At 46.3% G+C, this 26,061-nt stretch overlaps 1 protein-coding gene across 3 annotated transcripts in view; it reads left to right on the top strand.

Moving 5' to 3' along the window:
* The window catches only part of STK16 (serine/threonine kinase 16), a 250,437-nt gene that overhangs the window by 197,229 nt on the left and 27,147 nt on the right, over positions 1-26,061 (top strand). For all 3 annotated transcript variants that reach the window (XM_069616907.1, XM_069616905.1, XM_069616906.1), the window contains exons 5-6: positions 9,063-9,183; positions 12,450-12,545. In XM_069616907.1, coding sequence (XP_069473008.1) covers positions 9,063-9,183; positions 12,450-12,545 — 217 coding nt within the window. The remainder of the gene's footprint in view (positions 1-9,062; positions 9,184-12,449; positions 12,546-26,061) is intronic.

The following is a 26,061-nucleotide window of genomic DNA, read 5'->3' as shown; positions in this document are numbered from 1 at the left end:
TTCATTTAAGGGGTGATTGGGAATATTGAGAGTAGATCTAATTAGAGGTTGAGGAATAGTGTGACAATATGCCATTACAGCATGGGGAATAGAGGAAGTATCCCTGGAAGGGAATGTGACTTTCCCCAATGATGTTATCTGATCTCCCTGAGTGTCACCTCCCCCCAGGTTGTCCTCCCTTCTATTGGCGGCCCCAGAGTCAGTAACTGGTAGCGGCTGCTGTTGCATGGCCACATAAGTAGAGGCTATCCCAGGGAAAGGAGTGATGACCGCATCAGATTCATTGTGCTGGATTTTCGTTTTCCTTTATCATATATCTATAAAGGTATCCATACTTTTTGTTAACCATACTCTGAATCATGGTACTCTTATACCTTTTTAGAATTGGGACTTGGTTGATGAGCGCCAAGCCAAGGGATTAACACAACTGCCCGACTTTCCTGTATGGTGACCATGGGTCCGGGTCACCATAAATCCCCAGCTGTGCAACTCAGATGTAAGATTTACAGATGCTTGAGCCATAATCCTGTACAGACCCCATTCTTTTTTTTATTCCGTGGTTAACTAGTATCACAAGTGCATATTTCTACTTTTACATATTTGTCTCACATAAGAAGAGCGCATGTTATCACGGATTTGAGTACCTGTGATATTGGCTTTGACATGTTTTGAATTGCCACATTGTTTGTGACTTGACTTCTACTAATTGACGTGTTAGAATATTATGTTTACTGATTGATTTATGAATGTACACAATGTATCTATTGAGGTTCTCTTTATTTAATTCGTTTTTTCTTAAATTTATTTCAAAATAAATAATTGTCTTTGTTAGGGAGTTTTGCAAAAGTCCACCTTTGGTAGGACTTAAAACCTGACTCGCACTTGGGGCACAGGGCTACAACTCTTAGTATAAGCCTGAACACACAAGCATGTTGGTAGCAGTGGTTGAGCAGCCAGGCTTATCTTAGGAGGAAGCAACGGCTGTAGGAAGATGCAAGGAACTTAGTGTATCCATATAGTCCAATGGAACACTGGCACACTAGAAAGTTATATAGAAAATAGTAGTTTATTTTTATATATACACTAAGGCAAAGATAATTCTTTAGAAAGGCAAGTACTATAACAAACAGTAAGCACAATAGAAAAATCAATGCAGTAAGTAAATAACTTTTGCAGTAACCTTTGGAATAACTATTTCAGTAAAGAATGAATTAATCAAAACAAACACAAAGCAGGTAAATATTTACCAAGACTTGTAAAATGTTGTCAGTGGCCTTATGCTTTAGTGGTCCATCCCTATTTAGTTGTGAGAATCTCGGAGTCAGATTGGAGTTCAGAACAAGCAAGGCACATGCTGTAGAAAATCAGGAGTTCCAAAGGGAAGCTTCTGGTAACAAGTAAGTAAGGCTTTTTGTTTGAAATGGTTTTTGGGGAAGTCGGATTCAATCCCCTGAAGCCACACAGGCTTTCGGCCTGGGTGAACACCCACATACGCGAATCACCACCCCAGCAACACAGGAGCAGCAGAACAACTCTAGGTAAGTTCTTTCGAAGGGATTGTGTCCTCCGACGTACTCCTTATCTTGATAGATCTCGAGCTTGCTGGCCTCAGAATTTTTTTTTCAGTAGAGGGCGCTGCGCGTCGATGTCCCTCGAGCCGCTGTCCCTCGACAGCCTCCGTATCGGCGACGACGTCATCATGCGTATAAATAGACTTGCGCAGCGTCCATTGTTCAGTTCCGTTTTTCCGCGCTTCGTGGGCCTCGGAATCGCGTTGCTCAGTTCGTTAGTCAGAGAATATATTCTTCATTATTCCTCGAGAATACCAACTCTTACTTCCTCATCCGAACCGACGACTCCACGGTCCGGCTTCAAAAAATGTTGAGACTGTGGAAAGAAAATGTCGTTGACAGATCCTCACAGGATCCGTTTGTGGTGCCTGGGATCGGAGCACCAATGTTCGGAGTGCGAGGACTGCATGTCCATGACGGCGAAAGCCTTGAAGGAGCTTAAGGGGAAGCTTGAGAGAGGTAAGACAGTTAAAACTCCTTCGAAAGTTTCCTCGTCAAAGTCGAGACATTTGTCTCCTCACCGACACAGGAAACATTCTCGGTCTAGGTCTCGAAGCAGTTCCCACCACTCTACGAGATCCAAGCATTCAAGTAAGAGACGTCGAAGATCCCCTTCCTCGTCTTCTTCTGTTTCTCCTGAAAGAGTCACCTGCCCCACAAAACATAGCTCTCAGGCTGAGTGGGAGGAATTCCGTTAAAGGATGCTTAGCGTCTTCGAGAAAGCGGCCTCGACCCCCTCGAAGACAGCTGAGGGTGGTACCCTGGGTGAAAGACCCGAAACATCTAAACGCCGCAAGTCGTTGCACCTGGCGAAAGAAACTACTCGAGAGCGTCACGAACCCTCGAGCAAAGGCACTGTGCCATCAACGCCATCGTCGAAGGTCCCTTCGACGCATAAATCTGCGTCATCGATGCCATTATCGAAGGGCTCATCGACGCATAGGTCGATCGAATCGGTGCCGTCTTCGACGCCGAAAAAGAGCAAACCCACGGCCGTCACTACCTCACAGCCAGTTGTCATACCCAGAGCATCTAACATGACTTCGAGGTCATCGACAACCTCGAGTAGGATCCCGATCCTCCCGAGTTCTTCGAGGCCACTTCCAATCTTCTCTACGCCTTTTTCGGTGTTTCCGAAGCCTTTAACGTCCGCTTCGACGATTTCCCAACCAATTATGACAAATTTAGCCCCTTCTGCTTGGGAAATGGGATTTAAGCCATTTCCAAGGTCTGATCGTTTCAGACCTTTGTCTTCAATTTATGAGGAAGGGGAGGATTCGGATCAAGAAACACCCATTGGGTTGCAGAGATCTGCAACACCAGAACCAGAGGAATTTACCTCTGAGGAAAATAGGTTGAAGGACCTTCGAGAATCCTTACATGAGGCAAGTGGGTTAGATACTTCCCCAGAAATAGAATTTGCCAAACCAGACCCAGGGGAACATGCTGAGACTCCTTACAGAATTTTAATGGCAAGAATTATATAATTCATGGGTTGGTCTACACCTTCACCTGCATTCCAACAGGATGACCTTACAGAAATTTTAGTTAAAGGCCCACAGGAGGATCCTGTGGTTCCATTTCACGCTGCATTACAAAGAAAAACATTGGCTAACTGGGAAACTCCTGAGGTTACCCCGGCGGTTAACAAAAAGTTATCAGCCAAATACAGAGTATCTACTACTGACCCTGAATTTTTGTCTAAACATCCAACTCCAGAGAGTCTGGTTGTTCAAGCAGCAACTGCATCAGGCAGTAGATCAGCATACCCTACTGTTCCACAGGACAGGGATGACAAAAGATACGACTCTATGGCTAAGAAAGTCTTTTCTGCATTTAGCATGGCGTTGAAATCTATTAACGCTACTTGTACACTCGCAAGGTGCAGCCATAGACTTTGGGAGTGTGCTTCATCAGCGGCTGACTGCCTCCCAGAGGGAAAAGAAAGGGAAGCGTTTCTAAACATCATTAAGGATGGTAAAGACGCAATGTGCGAATCCCTTCAAACTGGCATTGATTCTGCTGACCGCATCAGTAGGGCCATGGCGGCAAGAACTACAACCCACAGATTTGCGTGGTTGCGAAAGTCTGGGTTTGCTCCAGATGTACAAGCCAGACTTTTAAATATGCCCTTTGACGGCTCTTCTTTGTTTGGATAAGATGGCGGATGACAGCCTAGAAATGTTAGACATCCAAAGCAGCAGCAAAATCCATGGGTGCTGCAATGCGTCAAACGCCATATCGCCCCTCAGGAACCTCTTGGAGAGGTAAGTCCTTTCGCTTTTATTCCGCATTCGGAGAAGTCAGAGGACAGTCGGTTCAAAGAGGTCAAAGATTCACCCGAGGTGGACGGGGTAAAAATACAAAAGCCGCAGCAGCAGGTACCTCTTTACCCTCGGCACCAGCATCAGCTGCCTCTAAATCACTCTGAGGACTCTCCTCACAAGACACCAGTAGGGGGCAGGCTAACTCAACATCTGATGGAATGGCAGGCTATTGGCCATTGGAGACAGTTGCACAAGGTTACTGCCTGCCTTTTCTACGCATTCCTCAGAGTCATCCACCGGGGAACAGCTCTCGGAAAGTTCCAGATCCGCTCCTCTTGCAGGAAATTGTAGACCTGCTGGAGAAAGGTGCCATAGAACCGGTACCTGTAGCGGAGAGGAACAAGGGCTGGTACTCCCCCTACTTCCTAATACCGAAGAAGGACAGAGGACTGAGACCTATCTTGGACTTACGAGAATTGAACAAGTTCCTCAGGAAGGACAAGTTCAAGATGGTAACTCTTTCTCAGATCCTTCAGGCCCTCCAGGACTGGCTGGTGTCTCTGGACCTTCAGGATGCTTATTGCCATGTGCCAGTCCATCTCAAACACAAGAAATACCTGAGGTTCGCAATTGGTGGCTCTCATTATCATTTTCGAGTCCTGCCGTTTGGGCTGACCTCCGCCCCGAGGGTCTTCACCAAGCTAATGTCGGTAGTGGCTGCAAGTCTAAGGAGGGAAGGGATTCACGTCTACCCCTACCTGGACGATTGGCTGATCAGAGCTGTATCTCCGGCACAAGCTCAGATCCAGCTAGATTATGTCTGCCACTTCCTTCACAAACTGGGCTTCTCCCTCAATTTAAAGAAATCACAGATGATACCATCACAGAGACTCCAGTTCATTGGAGCGGTCCTGGACACTTCCCTGGGAAAAGCCTCGGCAACAGAGGTGAGGGCTCAAGATATTCTGCAGATGGTCACCAAGTTTCAAAATGACCAACGTATCCCAGCCTTCGACTTTTTGAGGTTGCTAGGCCTCATGGCATCCTGCATCTTCCTTGTGCCAGAGGCTCGCCTGAGAATGAGATCTCTTCAGTGGGCACTAAGAACTCAGTGGTCGCAATTCTCAGGGAGAATGACAGACCTTCTTCAGGTTCCGGACAAGGTGGCTCGAGACCTTTAGTGGTGGGCCTGCCAGGAGAACATCTTGAAAGGAGAACTGTTTTGGCAACCATGGCCAGAGATAACAGTAGTCACAGATGCCTCACTCACGGGGTGGGGAGCCCATGCCAACGACTTAACCATCAGCGGTCGTTGGTCTCCATCGGAGTCCAGACTACATATCAACCTGTTAGCGCAGAGAGCAATCAGACTAGCGCTGAAGGCTTTTCTGCCATCTGTACAGGGGAAAAATGTTCTGATAATGACGGACAACACAGTGGCCATGCACTACCTCAACAAAAGAGGAGGCGTAGGATCACTGCCTCTGTGCAGAGAGGCGATGCAGCTCTGGTTTTGGGCAATTTAAGAAGGAATCGCTCTATCAGCAGTTCACTTAGCCGGAGAGAAAAACTTGACAGCAAACGCTCTGAGCAGGCAGAGTACAGTCTCCCACGAGTGGGAACTAGCTCAGGAAGTCCTTCAACAGATCTTCACCCTTTGGGGAACCCCTCAAGTGGATCTGTTCGCCACCAGCATCAACAGGAAGTGCAATCAGTTTTGTTCAAGGGAATTTCCCCCGAGAGGAGCTCTAGGGGACACGTTCGTAATGCACTGGGAGTTTCCACTTCTGTACGCGTTTCCTCCAGTCCCTGTCATTCCTCAAATGATCAGGAGGTTGAGAAGGTTCCGGAAAGCCATGATCCTAATTGCCCCGGACTGGGCCAGGAGAACGTGGTACCCGGACCTTCTGGACATGTTCATCTGCCCTCCAATTCGTCTTCCACTGAAGGAGAATCTTCTCTCGCAGAAGGGAGGTCAGGTTCTCCATCCAGACATCAGAACCCTCAACCTTCACGCTTGGTATCTGAAAGGTTGAGATACAAGGATTGGGACCTCCCAGATGACGTCATGGAGGTGTTGCTTTCGGCAAGAAGGCCAGCAACAAAGACTTTATACCGCTGCTGTTGGAACATATTTTGCAGCTGGTGTAGAGAAAAGAATATCGACCCCTTTTCATGTGGTACACCAACGGTGTTATCTTTTCTACTTTATTTGGCAAATTCGGGCCTTCAGGTTGACACTATCAAGGGCTATCTTGCAGCGCTATCGATCTTCAAGCGCACTGCAGAGGAACCATCGTATTTCAAGTTACCCTTAGTAATACAATTTCTGAAGGGATTAACCAATGTCTATCCTCCAAGACCATTCCAAGTTCCCTTATGGGACTTAAATTTAGTCTTAAATTTCCTGATGGGTACTCCTTTTGAAGCACTCCACTCTTGTTCACTAAGGTTTCTCACCCTTAAAACTGTCTTATTAGTGGCATTGACATCTGCTAGGAGGGTGAGCGAATTACAGGCTCTATCTTGTAAACCCCCTCATACAATTTTTCATAAAGACAAAGTTGTCCTACAAGTGAAGCTTAATTTTCTCCCAAAGGTGGTTTCTGAATTCCACATCACTCAGAAGATTACCTTGCCTTCATTTTATCCCCCTCCCCATCCCGGGAAAGAGGAAGAAAGGCTGCATAGGCTGGACCCAAGGCGGGCTTTGAGCTTTTACATCAGCAGACTTGCTAGGATTAGGCAAGCAGACCAACTGTTCGTAGGTTACTCAGGGCACAAATTGGGATTACCAATAACAAAATGGACCATTTCCAGATGGATTATTTTAGCCATTCTGGAATGTTACAAACTGGCAGGGAAAGAGCCTCCTCAAAATCTTAGGGCTCATTCAACCAGGGGTATCGCAGCCTCTTCGGCCCTCCAAAGAGGGGTACCGATTCGAGACATGTGCGGCTGCCACATGGTCGCCTGCACATACCTTCACAAGGTTTTACAACCTGGATTCCTCCTCTAGCCAAGAGACTAGATTTGGCAAAGCTGTGTTGCACTCTGTTCACTCTTGAAGGGAAACATGGCAATTTTACTCCCACCTCCAGTTACACACCACTGCTAAGGGAGTCTATCAAGATAAGGAATACGTCTGAGGACACAATCCTTTCCAAGAACAAGTTACTTCTTACCTGGTAATGTTCTTTCGATGGGATGTTCCTCCGACGTATTCCTTTTCGCCCCTCCCATCCCCTCAGTAAAACTTCCCTTGTGGTTACAGCTTACGCTCCTTCGGTGTCAGTAACCAATTCATGTAAAGCAACTGTTAACGTCAAAACGGAACTGAGCAACGGACGCTGCGCGAGTCTGTTTATACGCATGATGACATCAGCGCCAATACGGAGGCTGTCGTGGGACATCGGCTCGAGGGACATTGACGCGCAGCGCCCTCTACTGAAAAAAGAATTCCGAGGCCAGCAAGCTGGAGATGATCTATCAAGATAAGGAATACGTCGGAGGAACATCCCATCGAAAGAACGTTACCAGGTAAGAAGTAACTTGTTCATCCAAAGTCTCACAGTAGGAGTGAAGAAGACAATACAGCAGGGTGGGTGCCCTCACAGTGAAGCAGTAGCAGACCCGGTCACAGGATTCTTGGTTGTGGTGACGAAAGAAGGGACACTGGAATGTATCTTTCAGCAGCAATCGAGTGTAGGATGCCCAGCAACTGATTCTTTGTGGCTCTCCCCTTTTAAAGCATCAGTGAAGAATGGTTACCTCACGGTCGATTTGCCTCTTTCTCGGTCCAACACTCAGGTGAGGAGACTTCAGTGAATGGAATCTTGCATCTGGAGGGTCACTTCGGAAGAAAATGCACCGCACGATGGTTGCGGGTCCCAAGGTAGTGGCGAATTGCAGCCGGAGGTCACTGCGCATCGTGGGATGGCTCCAAATGCAGATAGTCTTGAGGCTGGTTAGGACCACCAGTCCAAGGAAGGGGGTTGGGGGGAGATTCCTCTTTCCAGCTCCCCTGTTGCATGGAAGTTGGGTCAGAACAGCAGCGGTCACTCGGCAGGCTCTCGCAGTTGCTGCAGGCATCTCTGGTCGTCTTCATCAGGATTATTTACAGTGGTCGACTCTGCTTTAGCCTCAGGATCCATGCATCTTATGCAGGAACCCAGCCAATAGGCATCCATGCACCATTCACACTTTGGGTGGTGACTGTCCTTTCAGGACAGCCAGACTCGCAGTTGGAACTGGTTCCAGGCAGGCACAGCAGAACTCAAAGACCAGCAGAGTTTCAATGTCCTTCCCTGTTTCCTGTCTTCAGACACCCTGACGCCTTGGCAGCTTTCCCATGGAAACCTTCCAAAGACAAGTCTGACAAAGACCTCACCCACCCTGCATGGCAGAAGAAGGACCAAGGAAGGACAAGCCATCTTGAATTGGCGAAAAAAGAAAACTGTCACCATTTAGCATCAATGGTGACCCTCCTGTGCATTACCGTGGCTATGAGTGCAGCCTGCGAGTAAAAATGACACAAGTTGGTAGAATATAACCACTGCGAACAGCCATTCAGATTAGCTTGTCACTGTAACCAAAATATTACAGGAGCAGTGAGAAAGGGGATACAGTGTAGGGCTACAGAAATATCCCTATACCCCTGGGAACATGTGCTCTCACAAGGAAAATAGCAGAGAGAAAGTCCAAAGGGTCCCAGCAACACTGCACAGAGAGTGCTGTGTGCAGCAAAAGTCAATGACAGACGCCACCAAACTTGAAAGAAAGCATGACTTCAAGAAAAAGGTATAAAAAGAAATACAAAAGATTCCCATAGATAGAGTAAAGGAATGAGTGAGTGTGGAAATTCCTGCTTACCTAGGAGAACTGACAAATCCAGTAGTCCAGCAAAAAGATCTGGGGCACTCACAGGTGGAGTAGATTTCACATAAAAATGAAAATCTACCTAACAGTCTCTAATGTCACAAATAGATGAGTCCATATTCTGAGCAGACACATGTGAAGCGTGTGCAGAAGGGCGACCTTGGTTGTCTGTGGCATTTGTATTATTCACTCGCACAACACAGGCTCTTGCTAACCCCAAATGATGGGGCAGTGAATGGTGAAGGACTGAATGGGGTAAGAATTGCGTTTGCCAATACTGCCAAATGAATCTGTGATTGGCTGATGCTTCTTTGTTTGTTTCTTATTCCCATATTTACTCTTTCAGGGACTTAAAACCCACCAATGTATTGCTGGACGACAATGACCGACCTCTGCTGATGGACCTGGGCTCCATGAACAAGGCCCACATTGAGGTGGTGAACTCTCGGGAAGCCATGGCGTTGCAGGTATCAAAACATCAAGCTCCTCTCTTCCCTGTATCTCCATCGTATAGTGCGGGCACTACCGGGACCATAGCACAGATCCCTTGGACCTACTGTGCCCCCCACGTACAGTGTTGCCACTGAAGGTATTGCAGCATATAGTCTGCCACCTCGCTTTGCCTGTGTTCAAGTCTGTGTCCTCCCAGTGTCACTTATGCATGGAGCTTACACAGCATGTACCTTTCTGTGCCACATGGTAGAGTGCAGGTAATGCAGGTATCGAGAATAGGATGTGTCAGGAAATAACTAATGGTGCTCTGGCATTGGTCGGGAGTGGCAGAGCTAAAAATGATCTCATAATCCTTTTATGTGTAGTCTTCGGTAACCAGTGATTACATTGCAGGACAAAATAGAGACACAATAAATAAAGGGGTAAAAAATAAGGAAAATGCAAAAATGAAGAGGGTAAAAAACAGTGGCAGGATGGAAAAATATCAAAATATTGCCAATCATATAGTATTGCAGGTTTGGGTTTAAGTGGGGGGAAACAGTTAAAAAAAAAAAGTATCAAGGGATGGATGTAAAAGAGGAAAGACCGGTATAAGCGGACACAAAAGACCGGTATAAGTGGACCCGCGGGTTGAGGGTGGTGTCCCCCCGTAAATGGTATTAACAAGGCAAAAGTAAGTAGAAAGTAATATGGTAAAAGTGATGACATTTAAAAAGCACAAAACCAGGATTGTAATTCTTAAAAGATCCACAAGATGGCAGTCACAGACTATAGAAACATTAGATATATACATCTGCAGGCAGGTAATATGGGTCGATGTTACAAGTATGTCATTCTTTTGAAGTTATTAATGTGGCTTTATAAATGTATTTAGATGTTTTGTCAGCAATACAATCACATATGACTGTCTTCATGTGGGGCCTTCAGTTTTTCTGAGAACTAAATCACACATCTGTTATTTTTATCAGTGACATCTGATCTGTCAGTAGTCATGCTAAATTACTTGGTTATTTAATCATCCGAAAAGCTACCTGGCTCATACTATGGAGAATGAAAAAGGAGAAGTAAGCCACTTTGGTTTATTCACAGGTTAAATGTACCACGCTTTCTGACTTTGCATGAAGTAATTGTAATTTTTTTCTTGGAAAATACTTCCGCAGTATCTCCTTCAGCGAGCAGGCTGTGATAACATATGTTAATCCCATCATTGCATGCTGGGAAGAAAAGGAGGGTGGACAACATTGTGAAAAGCAAGAAACTATTGTCCACAATTCAATGATCTAGATAACCTGCTCATCAAAACGATCCCGAAGTGGAGAGACTTTGTATAAAACCTGAAATATTACAACCTGCTAACCTTATATTACACCTCGACCTCTGACGGCGCACACGCCCTTCTTGTGCCCTCCTCCCGCTGTCCCTATCATACAGTACAAAGCCAGTACCCTCGCTTGCATCTGATTTTTATCGAATAAAAAATAACAAATGTAAAAATGTACAAAAATGAAACCACGAACGAAATAATATCGAATTCAATGGATGCCAATCTAACTGAAAGAAAAAAAAAATATGAAACAACGAACAACCATAACGAACGGAATGCAGATAGCAGTATCAGGAGAGAAAACAGGAATACACAGAAAGAAATACTGGGATTCGGCCAGTAGATTAAAGGAAAGCTTGCTTAATTTTGAAAAGTTAGAAGCAATGTGTTATCTACAAAGTGTGGCATTTAACTTAAAGTACTAAACCAAAAGAGACGAAAAAACTACGAAAAATTAAGCAGCACAAGATATAAGAACATAAATTGGACTTTACCAATGTAGACTTCAAGGCTTACAAAATCCATTGTAAACAGTTTGGTGAAGTCGAGGGAATCCGTTAAAACGAGAAAAACATTAATCCAAAAACCATTTGAAAAAATCCAAATGAAAGTCCATTGAACATAATCCAGCAGAGTCCAAAAGAATTCACTAAAAAAGTTATCCGGAAACATCCAAAATACAGTGAATACAATCCAGGAAAGTTTGGAAAAAAAATAGGACTGGTCGCAAAATCCATTGATTAAAATCCAGGAGAGTACCAAAAAATCCACAAATAAAGAATCCATTGGAATCCAAACCGAAATAAATAAAACTCATTAAAATCCATGAAAGTCCACCAACACGACCGATCGCAGATGAAAAACAAAAGAAAATGGCGAATAACAGTTAGGGTTATATTACATTGAAAATACCTATGGACGCTAGTGACACGCAATGGACAAAAATGACATTAAAGTTAACATAAAAAATGCATTGTTTTTAAAAGTGTGTTGGTTCTTTTTTAATGCGATATTATCACTGCATACCAGTCCCCTCCATTTTCCCTTATTGCACAGAGCTGACACGGGCGGTGTAACTGTTTATAGAGGCTGTGTCCTCTCCCTATCGTACCACTCTGCAAAGCAGTTGCCACAGCATCAAACCAAGTTCCTCTTCCAAGTGCTCAATTGATATAGCGCCGGCAATGTCGGTATCGCAGCAGAGAGTCCATGCCCACCTTAATCGCCTACCGTACAGTGCTGGTTATTCAGGCTTCACAATTGAGGTTGTGCTCTCCCTTTCACCCTCTTGTTTAGTGCTGGAGTTGCAGATACCAGCCAAGATCATGTGCCTTCCTTGAGACCATGGCATACGGGCATGGTATTGCATTGGGGAGGATGGGGAGGAGCCTGTACCCTACATGGACATCTTTCCTAAAGGGTTGGTACTACATGGAGTAGTAGAGAGCCCATACGCTCCAAAGTCTCCTGTGGTCCAGTGTGGCCCAATAGAGCCTTTGTACTGTGCCTCTTCCACTATTCTTCAGCGCTAATACTCTAGGTATCCAGCAGAGCTCCTATGCCCTCCCCCTATCGTACCTCGCTAGCTTTGCATGTACACCAGAGATTCACGCCCCGCTCATCTGGCAGCTGAAATCCCATGCACTTCCTGTGCCCTGTCGCACACCGCTAGCATTGCCGGTATCGCACCTGGGATCTTTTACCCTCTGTGCACCCTATTGTGTACCGCTGTAATGTAAGAAATCGCAGCAGAGATACTATTCCCTCTATGTGCCCTTATTTTGCAGCCCTGGCATTGGATAGGTAGAGGAGCCCTATTCACCCCATGCCCACTCTCATTGTCTGCTGATATTTATTAGGGATTTCAGTTTGCGCTAATTTGTTTTACTCTGTGATCTTACCTTGTGTATGTGTTTGAGCTCTGCTTTCTTCTCACTGTGCCCCTGTTATTTCCAGGACTGGGCTTCTCAGCGCTGTACCATTTCCTACCGAGCACCAGAACTCTTTACTGTGGAAAGTCAGTGTGTGATTGATGAGAGGACTGACGTTTGGGTAAGAAGAAGGGGACAACACAACTCCTGTGGTTACTTGCAATAGGTGCACACTGCAACTGTAGATCACTACTGAATAGGTGAATGTATAGGTTGTAAATTGTATATCCCAGTGACTTCTGTGGTCGGCCGGAGTAAGGAGACCGACATAGTTTGGCTTGATTCAAAATGCTTTTATTTAACTCATAAAGGGGTTGGGAGAAACGCCTCACCCTCCCTGACCACTGAGGGGGTTTCCCTGCCTCAACAAAACGTAATGTGATAGTCGTCAGGATGTCAAAATAAATGTCCACCGTTCTGTGTCCAAAGCCCTATTCTGACCCTCACACTCGATTGCTACAAAGCTACTCCCAGGTTAACTAACCAGTTGTGCTTGGCTGCTTCCTTGCAGCTGTTCTTCGTCTTTGATCTCTTCCCCTTATGTCCTAATATGATTGTTGCGTGTTATGTCCCTCTCCTGCTCCCTCACTCCATACCCCCTACTTACCTCCCCCACTCCTCTTGTTACTCATGCACCACATCAATTGCCGTCGGGCATAGTAATGTTCCTGCTTGTATTGTTCTCCTTTTTTCCCCTTCCCCTCTCCTCCTTAATTGTTCCTGCACTTGCACTATCTGAAATGTGGCCAGGCTGATTATGATAGTTATTTTTCATTCTTGATTTGTTTCAAGGACTTGTAAGAATGTATTGTATTTCTCCCTTGCTCCCTCCCTCCTTGAAGTGCTTTGAAACACATTGTGTATAAGCGCTATACAAATAAACAATCAATTCTCACTGCCTATTTGGCCCAGTGATGCCCATGTAATGTTCTCTGGGAAGTGTTGTTCTTCCATAGTCTTTTAATGCCAGGGGAACAATCCCTTCCCTGGTTTTTAATGCCAGGGGAACAATCACCTTGAGTGGATTGTGTCCTCCAACGCAGTCCATATCTTTGACATGTAATGTCCACAGCTGTGCACTTCGGAGACTTTTTCGGCAGAGGGCGTACTGCGTCGATGACATCGTCTCGATGTCCCTCGAAGGCCTGTCGAGGGCGACGGCACCGGATGTTATAAATAGGACGCATGGCGCCCATAGCCTCAGTTTTGTTTTTTCCGCAAATGTGTTTGTTTCGAGAACTCGGCACGCGCCTCGTGAGTTTCATCGTAGAGATATCTTCTTCTTCTTCGACCCCTCCGACTCCGCGGTCTGGCTTCAAGACTTGCCGGGACTGCAAGTCTAAAATGTCGATCACCAACCTGCACCGCATTTGTTTGTGGTGCTTGGGCGAGAGTCACTACACTGACAACTGTTCAAAATGCCAGTCGCTGACTGCCAAGGCCTTGCGGGAGCATAAGGGGAAGCTTCATGTAGGTAGGAGTTCTAAACCCAGTAAGTCCCGAAAATCTAACTCGTCCAAGGGGATATCCACCAATGACTCGAGGCGCGATTCTCCACGTCTGGAGGAGGCCCGGGGATCTCAGTCCCAGAGTGGATCCCCCCATTCTTCTTCCTTGTTGCGGCATTCTAGGAAGCGCCGTCACCGGTCACCTTCCCCGTCCTCCTCGGAGGATGGAGCCTCGAGGAAAGTGGCATGCCCAACGAAGTCCTAGACTCCGGAGGAATGGGCTAACTTTAAGGAGCAGATGTTGACAATTTTTCAATCGCAAGGCACGGTTTCGGCTGCTCCTTCTGATGAAGCCGGCAAGGACCGATCTAGTAATGTGGCTCGCACGCCTTCGGGCTCGGGTCCTCGACGCGACTCGCATCGGGAACCTTTGAGGTCCCGTTCGGACAAGTCTCAGGATAGTCGCAAGAGACGTGCTTCCAGGTCTCGGTACTCCTCCCCAGTGAGACCACAGAAACTTGGTGATGGCCCAAAGCCTGTGTTGACTCCGTCGTCACTGTGCCCGTCGGATTCGGACGTCGAAGCTTTGCCTTCTTAACAGCCCTCTACACCGTCGGCACCTTTGTTGACGCCAAAGCCTTCTGCACTCTCAACGCCGAAGCCTTCGGCACCCTCGACACCTTCAGGGATTTTTGTCCGAAATTTACCGTTGGAGTTCCCTGATACGGTGGATCCTCCAAGGAAGGTTACTGCTAAGTCTATGAGGCCAGTGGTGGACTCCAAGCCCTCTTCTGTTCCGAGGCAACGTTTTTCCCTCCCTCTGGATGACATATGAGGAGGAGAAAAGGTCTGACTTTGAGGACCCTGTTGAGCCTGATGTGGCTCCTGTCTTTTCTGGAGACAGTCAATTGGAGTTGTTGAGGAAAACCCTTCATGATGCCAGTGGGTTGGACACTTCTCTGGAAGTGGAATTTGGCAGGCCTGAGCCTGGGGCTCATGCTGAGTCGTCATACAGGAGGCTCATGGCTAGGGTCACAGAGTATCTGGGCTGGACCAGTCCTCCTGAAGATTTTGTACAAGATGATATAATGGACATTTTAGATCAAGGTCCGTCCTCTGACTCGGTGTTACGTTTTCATCTCACTTTACAGAAAAGGGGGGCGGCTGCTTGGCAGTCACCGGAATCTCTTCTGGCCGTTAACAAATCGTTGACAAAGAAGTACCGCCCTTCCGTTAGCGACCCCACCTACTTATCCACTCACCCCACTCCCGAGAGTTTGGTGGTTAAGGCAGCTACGGCCACCTCGAGGCAGGCGGCGTACCCTACCATCCCTCCAGATAGGGACGACAAACGCTTAGACGGTTGGGCTCGCAAGGTATTTTCTGCGGGGAGTATGGCGTTGAAATCAGCCAACTCCACTTGTGCCTTAGCAAGGTTTTCACACACTCTGTGGATTCTTTAGTAGCTGAGCATATTCCCGAATGGGAAGAAAGTGATGGGTTCCTTGCTCTCGTGCAAGATGACAATGATGCCATGTGTGAATCCCTTCAGCCGGGTTTGGACACGGCCGACTCTGTTAGCCGGTCCATGGTTGCGAGCACCGTTATACGCAGATTTCCATGGTTGCGGAAGTCGGGTTTTTCCCGGATGTGCAAGCCCGTCTTTTGAACATTGTCCTTTGATGGCACGCATTTGTTTGGCATCAAGGCTGGCGAGAGCCTTGAGAGGTTGCAGACCTAAAAAGCTGCGGCGAAATCTCTCAGCACAGCTGTGCGTCAACCTCCGCCTTTTCGTCCTAGGGGGACAGCATTAGAGGGGAGGTTCTTTTTGTTACTATTCCTCCTTTGGTAGAACGAGAGGAGCCACCAGTCAATGGGGTCAGCGAAAAAGTACCCGTGGTGTTCGGGTAAATAGAGGTGCCAAAGCCGCTCAGGCAGCTGCCTCTTTGCCTTCAGGCGCTGCCGCAGCCACTCCGAGTCATGAGGCCATTACTTCGGATGCATGGGTTCTAGATACTATCGCCCACGGCTGCTGTCTTCCCTTCCTAAAGCGGCCTCATGACAATCAACCGGGGAATCTCTCTTTGAAGCTTCCGGATCCGCTCCTTGTGCAGGAAATCTTGACCCTGCTAGAGAAGGGCGCTATTGAACTGGTGCTTGTAGTGGAGAGGAACTAGGGATGGTATTCCCCTTATTTTATGATCCCAAAGAATGAGTGGGGATTAAGACCCATCCTGGATTTGCGTTGGTTAAACACACTTCTCAGGAAGGACAAGTTCAAGATGGTCACTCTTTCCCAAGTCCTCCAGGCCCTTTAACTTCAGGATTGGTTGGTGTCTGGACCTACAGGATGCTTACTTTCATGTGCCGATTCATCCCAAGCACAGAATGTACCTGAGGTTTGCGGCTGGCGACTCGCAATTTCAGTTTCGGGTCCTGCCCTTTGGATTGACCTCCGCCCCGAGGGTCTTCACCAAGCAAATTGTGGTGGTGGCAGCATATCTCAAGCGACGGGGGGAGTCACGTCTACCCTGGACGACTGGCTGATCCGTGCGCATTCTCCTTAGCAAGCATTGGATCACCTCAGTCTCACCTGCCGCTCCCTCCACAAGCTGGGCTTCTCCCTCAATTTCAAGAAGTCGCATCTGACACCTTCTCAACAGCTCCAGTACATCAGGGCTGTGTTCGAAACGTCCTTGGGGAAGTGCTCGCCTCCCAAGGTGAGGGCTCATCAGATTGTGCAGTTGGTGGACAGCTTTCAACATGCCCAGAGTCTCCCGCTTTCAAATTCTTAAGGTTGCTCAGCCTCATGGCATCCTGCATTTTTCTGATCCCTGCAATGGGTCCTCAAGATGCAGTGGTTGCAGTTCTCAGGCAAGAGGTCTTATCCCGTTCAGATTCCAATCTCGGTCTCCCAGTATCTTCCGTGGTGGGCCAACGAAGGGAACCTGATGAAGGGGGAGCCGTTTTGGCAACCGTGGCCGGAGGTAACTGTAGTGACGGATGCTTCCCTCACAGGATGGGGCGCTCATGCCAACGACTTGACCGCCAGCGGTCGTTGGTTTCCGTCGGAGTCCAAACTCCACATCAATCTGTTAGAGCTGAGGGCCATCAGGCTAGCCCTGAAGGCTTTTCTGCCGTCTGTGCGGGGGGAAGTGTATCCTGATCATGACGGACAACACAGTGGCCAAGCATTACCTCAACAAAAAAGTGGGGGTATGGTCACTCCCGTTGTGCAGAGAGGCAATGCAGCTCTGGTTCTGGGCCACCCAGCAGGGAATTTCGATCTCGGCAGTTCATCTGGCCAGAGATGAAAATGCGGTGGCGCATGCTCTGAGCAGGCAAAGCACAATCTCTCATGAGTGGGAGTTGGCTCAGGAAGTCCTTATGGAGATCTTCGCCACCAGTGCCAACCGGAAACGTGAGAGATTCTGCTCAAGGGAATTTCCTCTGAGAGGAGCCTTAGGAGAAGCATTCGTAGTGAATTGGTCATTCCCACTGCTGTACGCGTTTCCTCCAGTCCCCGGCATTCCTCAAGTGTTACGGAGGTTCGGTTCCCACATGATCCTAATTGCTCCGGATTGGGTCAGGAGAGCGTGGTACCCGCACTTTCTAGAAATGTCCATCTGCCCTCCAAGCCGTCTTCCCTACCGAGAGGATCTGCTCTCGCGAGAGGGGGATCAGGTTCTCCATCCAGAGGTCAGTACTCTTAACCTTCATGCTTGGTATCTGAAAGGTTGAGGTATAAGGATTGGGACCTCCCGGATGATGTGATGGAGGTGTTGCTTTCGGCCAGGAGGCCGCCAAATAAATCCCTGTACCGTTGCCGTAAGTTTTGCGACTGGTGCAGAGGACAAAATGTTGATCCTTTTCAGTGTTCCATTCCTATGGTTTTGTCTTTCTTACTTTCTTTGGCCCACAGGGGCCTTCAAGTAGATACCATTAAAGGTTACCTGGCGGCGCTGTCTATATTTAAGCGTCGTCTACAGAATGCTCTTACTTTGATTCCTTTGATTTCTCAAAGGGCTGACTAATGTGGTCCTGCCGTCCCCTTTCCAGGTGCTGATTTGGGATTTGAATTTGGTTTTGAAATTTCTGATGGGTGCTCCGTTTGAACCTTTGCACTCTTGTCCCTTGAGATTATTGTCCTTCAAGACCGTGTTCTTGGTTGCGGTGACTTCCGCTCGCAGAGTGAGTGAATTGCAGGCACTTTCCTCTAAGCCGCCGTTACTGTGTTCCACAAGGACAGGGTTGTACTAAGGGTACGCCCTTCCTTTCTACCTAAGGTAGAATCTGAATTTCATTTGAGCCAGAAAGTGGTTCTTCTCATTTTATCCCCCTCCTCATCCTGGTAAGGAAGAGGAGCGACTCCATAGGTTGGACCCTAGGAGAGCTCTGAGCTTTAATATCTCTAGGATGTCCAGGGTCAGAGTGGACGATGAACTCTTTGTGGGATATGCTGGACAGCGATTGGGCCAGGCTGTTACCAAACAGACCCTGTCCAGGTGGATTATTCTCACCATTACCGAGTGTTGCCGATTGGCGGGTAAGGCCCCTCCTGAAGGGTTGAGAGCTCATTCCATTAGGGGCATGGCTACTTCCACAGCCCTCCAACAGGGAGTTCCTATTGGGAATATTTGTGATGTAGCCACATGGGCTTCTAGCCGCACCTTTGTTAAACATTCCCTGGATACGATCCATGGTCAGGATATGGCCATTGGTAAGGCGGTTCTTTATTCTGCCATCTGATTGGGTACTCAATTCTTTTCCCTCCTCCATTTTCTGGTACTGCTTTGAGAGTCTGTCAAAGATGTGGAATACATTGGAGGACACAATCCATTCGAAGAACAAGTTACTTACCAAAGATGTGGAACACGTTGGAGGACACAATGCATTCGAAGAACAAGTTACTTACCAACTGGTAACGTTCTTTCGACTGGATGTTCCTCCAACGTATTCCACATCACCCTCCCAGCCTGCCCCTCTGGAGAATTTCCTATGCGATTTCAGCTTACGTTTCCGCAAGGTTATGTGCAGTCAAGCAGGCAAGCAGGCATTGGATTGGTGCCACAAGTTTTGGGGGAAAAACATAAACTGAGGCTACGGCGCCTTGAGTCCTATTTATAACATCCGGCGACGTCGCCCTCGACGGAGCCCTTCGAGGGACATCGACCCGATGTCATTGACACAGGACGCCCTCTGCCGAAAAAGTGTCCGAAGTGCACAGCTGTGGACATTACATGTCAAAGATGTGGAATATGTTGGATGAACATCTAGTCGAAAGAACGTTACCAGTTGGTAAGTAACTTGTTCTTCTCTGGACTTCCAATGCCAGTGCAACAATCCCTTCCCTGGTCTTTTGCACGGATCTTCTTATAAGCACAAATTCCTTACTGTCTGGAATTATCCAACGGCCTTGTTCTACATAAACAATAGAATATCCTTCTGTATTCTACCTTTGTGGCCGACCTGTTCTCTTAGCGTGTCCAACCCTGCTAGCTTTGTCTACTTTTACTTTCACTGGGACTAGGGGGAGCGGGCTTGCAGTGTGAACAGCCTAAAATTCTTGCCCAGTTTGTAACTGGCGGCCTGATTATTTGTGTATTGGTTTGGGCACCGGATTGGTGATTTAGGCACTTCAGGACACTCTGTGCCTCCCCTTCACCCCCCCCCCCCTTCCTTACTGGTACCTGCTATCCCAGCTCTGCACCCCGGGTTACTTCTCGGTGGTTTTTCTACAGCCTGACCGCTCTGCGGGACCCCAACAATTTCACTGCGGCGGCCCGATTAGTCTGTTACCTGTTTGCAGGAACGGTTGGCCCAGTGGGTGTTCCATCCATTCTGCGTCTCGTCGCCACCTGGACCACTCGAGAAAGCGCCTGTTTTCCAGGTTTCAGGGTTTCCCCTTGGACAACTGTCTCTCACTTGCATCTGCTAGATTTCTTCCTTCACCATAACTTGCTCCAACGAGTTCCTGTATTTCTCTCGTCCCTCTGAACCCAGCCTATTTTTTAATAAAAATAAAAAATAAAAGTTTTTTTGAGTGCAAAAGCACCTTTACAAATAAAAGCAAATTAATGCATTCCTTTCATTATTTTGACGGACATTATAAAACAATAAAGTATACAATAAAATAAACATACATTCTTACATATAACACATTTTATACAGCTAAAGAAATACATACTAACATGATATCTTCTTTCAAAGTTCAATTATACAATGACTTTAAGAAACATGTTCCATCACATGTGCGTGTTTCAGACTTTACAATGTGGTAGCTTCCATCTCAGTTACTATGAAATTTACTTACCGTACAGTAGCGAGGATTGTTGTGTTATTAGATCCCCACATGCAGTTCAACCATATATAGTTTCTTGCGGAAATTGTGGTTGCTTATGCAAATTCTTTCATCATATTGACAGTGTTTTCAAAGTGGGACCAATAAAGAAACACATGTTTTAATGATTCTTGTGTCTCATTGCAGAATCTGCAGGAATCATCAGAGGGGGGATCATCTTTCTTAACCCAGTGCTTAGTTCACATTTTTGTATGGATAAGATCAAGTCTAAACAACATATGTCTTCCGAACCTCTTTACATGGACCTAGAGTCAAATATGACAACCGCAATGTTTGAGAATGGGTGAATTTTACATACTCAGAAAATGAGGTATATGAGTGAAGATTATTCAATAGCATTTTAGAGAATTCTATATAGATAGAATTCTTTGGTGGAAAGAGCATTTTAGAGAAGTTTGTGAGACTGCATTTGGGAGAGATGAAGGGAGTCTTAAGGTATGTTTCTATATGATGCCCTGCAGGCGATCAAATAGTTGTCCCAGATCACATAAACACAGCTCCACTCCATAAAGAATAGCTTCAACTTTTTTACCGTAGAATTCAAATAGAGGAGTGAGAAAAGCTGCAAAATTTATGAAAAATTAATTTCATTTGCATTTTAAGGGTAAAGGTTTTTCCATGAGCAATTCCTTGACTCTTTTGAATGAGATATTATTTGAGAGATTAAAGCCCAGGTAATATAGATTTTGAGCATTATTTATCTGCATGGCGTCGATGAACCATGTGAAGTGTTGTACTTTTTTGCGATTGGAAAATGTGATTATATTTGATTTTTGAGGATTAACCGTGAGGTTATTTGTCTTTGAATAAAATAAAAAGCTCTCCAGTTTAGTTTGTAGTCCTGATTGTTTTATATCAAAGAGGAGAACAGCGTCTGCATAGGCTAGGCATGAACGCTTAAACGTTCCCAATTGTGCTGCAAAAGATTTCTCTCTATTCCAGATGTTGTCAAGGTCAGCCATATAAAGATTAAACTATATGGCTGCCAGGTTACAGCCTTGTTTTGCTCCTCTCCAACTTGGAATCGCTTCAGTGAGAGTACCTTCACAGTTAATCCGTACTTTAAAGTTTGTATTATGGTGAAGCATGGCAATAAGTGTAACCAGATGAGGTGGAAAATTAGCATTAAGCATTTCCTGCCACAAGATTCCTCTGATTACGCTATCAAAAGCGGCTTTCAGATCTAGGGATGCTACAGAAATTGGGCCTTTGTCCAGCAGATTAGCAGAGGCTATCAGATGTGCTAAAATACATGCATTAAGGGAAGTACCCATAGCTTTATGAAAACCTACTTGTGCTTTGCTTAGGCACTCGATGTTACGAATTACAATTTCTACCTCTTGTAGAATCAAGGCAGCAAATGTTTTAGCTGCAACATCTATTAAAGCTATGGGTCTGAAGTTATTGGGGTTGTTGATTGGACCTTTTTTGTGCAAAGGAATAACAATGGAGGTAAGCCAGGACAAGGGAATCAGTTTAGTTCTGAAGATTGATTGAAATATCTCTAAAAGAATATTTGCCCAAAAGCGTGGATCATCTTTGATAACACAAGGGGGCAAGCCATCAGGACCTGTGCATTTTGAGCCTTTTAGTTTTTGAATTGCAATAAGAATGTCATTGAGTCCCCAGGGACAAATGTCTGGAATACTGCGAAATTCTGGGGGTCTTTCAAAGGAACAGAAGGCTGCAGGAAGAGCATATTTGTGAAGAAAAAATGCAGTCTATGATAGTCCACCGATCACAGAATCGAGTTCTAAGTTCAGAGCTTTGTCTGTAGTTCTGAGATGTTTCCATATATCTTTAGTTTTACGTTTGCAGTTCCTGCATTTCTCTCGTTCCTCTGAACCCAGCCTGTTCTTACATAAGGGTCCTGGGGCACTACCGGTATCCAGTGCTCCCTTTGTACAGCGACACTGTCTTGATGTTGGTACTGCCAGACGTGTCTCTGCCCAGATTGTACGGCAGAGGGCAACTCCTGGTGCAGTCTGGTACCGATGGCCTTCTCCCACAGAGGTTCTCCTCCAGAATGTTGTCTCCGTCCGGCGACCCTCGCTTAGGGCATATTATTCTGTGCCCTGGCGGGATCTTCCAAATCTCTTTTTTCTTTAATTATGTGCTTCTCGTTTTCCTTCATTCCACCACCTCTGCCTCTCCGACTACTGCTTCTCCAACCACACACCACCCCTTTTAGTAGTACCTCTTCTCTTTTATTGCCGGCCTTATCATCGGAGATAGAAACCGGACTAGAGCCCTGTTTTGAATATTTGGCTCTTTTTTACCCCATGCATGGCTTCATCTTCACAGTACTTCTAATTGGCTTCACATTACAGAAGTACATGTACCCATAGGGAGTTGGATTCCGGTCTACCCCTGGAAACTCGTATGCGTCCTCTTGTTTTTGGTATGGGAGGGACATTTTTATGGTAGTTAACTGGGATGAGACCCTCTAACTCTTCACACTTCTTAATACTGTTTAAGGAAATTGACATATATCAACCTAGTCTCTGCTAGGAAACCTCCCTACTGTGAGAAACCACAGGGTGTCTCCCCCACTAGTCCCCGGGGATCCCTCAGGTGGTTAGGGCATGGCCATTGCCTTTGGATCCAAACCCTGGGAGTGGACCAGTGCGGGAGGATCACCTGGGCGAGGGGTCTTCAGGTATTCCCCCCCTCTTTTGTTTATGTGATCCATCCAATTTTTTAGGATCTTCTGAAGTCCCAACCCCCCCACCCACTTTTTACACAAACACTGGGCCGAGCAAGACGGTGACTGAGAGCAACCAGACAAACTCTCTCACACCGTATTGGACATGTCCCCTTAATCGAGTCAGGCACTTTACTATTATAAAGGGCAACAACTGACAACACACTCTGAGCAAGGTGGAACACGAGTACGAGCAGAACCTCCGGGACAAAGGCACACCTATTTGAGAAGAGCAACGGACCAAGGGACGAGAGCAGCGGGCTGAAAACCCCAAGAGTTCCCTACTGGAGGTTGTTGCCTCTGACAGGCCACATGGAGAAGGCCAGATCCCACAAGTGAAGATTGCATTGTGTTTCAAGAATGCCAGCGACCTTCCTGGGTGAACTGCAGAGATGGGGCGGCAAGGCCAAGTCTGTGGTACTAGCCTTGACTCGTAAATTAGAAAGAGCAAAAGGAAGGAGGAGACGCACACAGTCAGTGATTTGGAAAGCAACCTGAAGACTGGTGTGTGTTAAAGGGGATGAAGCAGCAACATTCTATTGCAAGTGAAGGCTGCACGCATGTGTCTGAGACGCGAAGAAAAGCAGACCTGTGAGCCAACTTTTGGAACCAGGACAGCCGCGAGATCTGGGATACTAAGTAACGGAGTGGTTCGGCGAAAGGAAGTAGCCCACTCGAAAGTCTCTGTGACAGGTACATTGTTTCAAGCAAGAGTAAATGTGAACTTTGAGTGAAAGTGGTCCTGCAGTGGTCTGCAAAGAAAGCCACACACATTCGAAAGTCTTCGATGTCTAGAAGTCTGAGCCTGACAGAGGGAGACCCGAAGTATAAGCTTGGGGAAGGCAGCCCCCTTCTAAGCTTGTGTTGAACTTTGACGTGAGAGGTCTGAGCCCGACAGAGGGGGACCTATGTGAACTGTGTGTTGAAAGGTCGGAGCCCGGCGGAGGGCGACCTTTGAACTTCGTGTAGAAGTACTATTTGTGAAAGCCAAGAAAAGAGACTTTAACGTGGAATGCCAGACTGGCCACGATCCACGTTTTGGAACTGTTTATAGTGTTGGAAACCGAGCCAGTGTGTGTCTTCCTGCCTACGGAACAGCCTTACTCTGTGAGGTATAACGTGAGGAGGAGAGCTGGTTTATTCTTTTTGAACACTGATTTTTCCTTTACTTACACTTATCCTCTTTTCACTTTTTGTATGAGAGAGGACAGGCATTCGGGTTTGTTAACATAGGCCATTTTGATTTGACGGACTTCACTAGGACTGTTTTGTTTATCGTCTGATGGTTGAGACTAATCCCATTTTAGCTATAGGGCAAAGTTGCAGTTTCTCCACTTCCAACATTTTCAATAAAGGTTTTAAAAAGTGTATCCATTGTGTCGGTGTCATACTTGAGATAGCATGTCTTCCCAACACTACTCACAGCGGTGCAGCAGCATATCCCAATACTCTTTTCTAATTTGTGTTCCAGTCCTCTAGCTGTGTATCCTAATGCAGGTTCTAATGTGTGTCTCAGCATTCAGGCTCTGCATCTGTAATGGGGATTTTCCTTAAGCACTGTTTCCAGGGCGAAGCTGAAGGCGACTTGGGTCACAAGCTATGTTTTGAGTACACCAGTGTCTCCCAGGGGTACTGTGGCAGAGGAGCCTAGGCCTAGCTCTCAGGAGGGGAGCAGGGCAGTTTAAAGGTACAGACACCACTTTAATATACACTCAAAAAGATTTACAAACAATATATCTTTAGAAAAAGAAAATCTTTATATAGATATGGTCAAGGGAAAATGCACTGCAGTTAAAAGAAAGTAAAATGTTGTAAGAAAATGTGTAAAATTGGCAACACTATGTAATGCTGTCTATAAAGTTCTTGGCAGTTCAGTTGGAGTATGTTCAGGGATGGAGATGATTTTTTAAAAAGATTTAAGTAAAGCTTTTCCTAACTTTGATATGGATTTTCAGAGCCAGTTCTGAGGTAGGGTTCTGAGAACCCTCACCCTATTCGGTCTAGCCAAATTCAATCAAAGGTAGTGTAGCTGGGCAGTAAGGCTTAGAATGCAGGAGATCTGGGGATGGTGTAATGGTACAGTGTGTGCTCACACCACACACCACACACACCCACCACCCAAATAAATCAAATTGGACAGTAAAATTACACTATTTGTTGGGCCTGAACCCACTCTAAGAAATGAAAAAAACAGGTAAGTAGTACTATTAATTAAAGACTAGCAAGCGAAATCCAGTTAGCATTACAAAAGCAAATGAAATGTAAAGAAACCAATGTAAAAGCAATGGAAACCAATTACCCAGTATTATAAAGTAAGGCATCTAACGGTTAAGAGGTTTTTCTCTCCTAAGGTGAGTTGGCCATGTGCCAACATAAAGTGAAGAACAAGTATTGGCAAAACCAACAGGTAGGTAATAAATTCCAAAGGTTAGGTGTCCTGTCCTAATCCTACCACTCTAGGGGAGGACCAAGGCTGCGTTCCTTGGCCAGAACTCAGCTGATCGGGACCAGGCAAGGGAGAGGTAGAGTGAAGACTTTACACCCATACATTCTAATGGCTGGAGGGGTGGAAACAGTTATCCAAGCTTGCCCCTTTATCCAATTTCACTAGAAACCACCCCTAGTGTTGCTAGATTTGCTGCGCCCATTTACTTTGTTAGTTCCTGTTGGGGAGAATTCTCAGAAATGTGCCGATTCCCTTCTACCTTAGAGACCCCCAGCTCTTTTGCTGGACTTTAGGACCTTTTCATTTCTAACCTGGAGAGAGTGAGACCTTTTTCCCAGTCTCTCATGTATTTTTCTGTGATTTGGACTCTGTGTTTCTTTTGACTTTGGAGTCTGACAAACTCCATAGGCATCATCTTTACATTGTGACGCACAGCACCTTCAGTGCAGTGGCACAGGGACGTCTCTTAGATTTCCCAAAGGTTTAAATACCATCTCTTGGTAAAACTGCTGTTTCCAAGAGCAGTGAAGTTAAATTGACTTTACTTACATTTTGTAACTTTCTAGACCCAGCACACATGCTCTTACCATAGGGTGCTGGAGGGCTTACTTAGTATCCCCTTTGTCTAGTTTCTCATGTAACATTTTTATTTTAACCTTTCTACAATTAATGGCTGGT

Source organism: Ambystoma mexicanum, chromosome 9, assembly GCF_040938575.1.
Source record: "Ambystoma mexicanum isolate Mex_15411 chromosome 9, UKY_AmexF1_1, whole genome shotgun sequence".
NCBI classification, from domain to species: Eukaryota; Metazoa; Chordata; class Amphibia; order Caudata; family Ambystomatidae; genus Ambystoma; species Ambystoma mexicanum.
The sequence above is the reverse complement of the archived record's forward strand: the minus strand, read 5'-3'. Positions and strand labels throughout refer to the sequence as shown.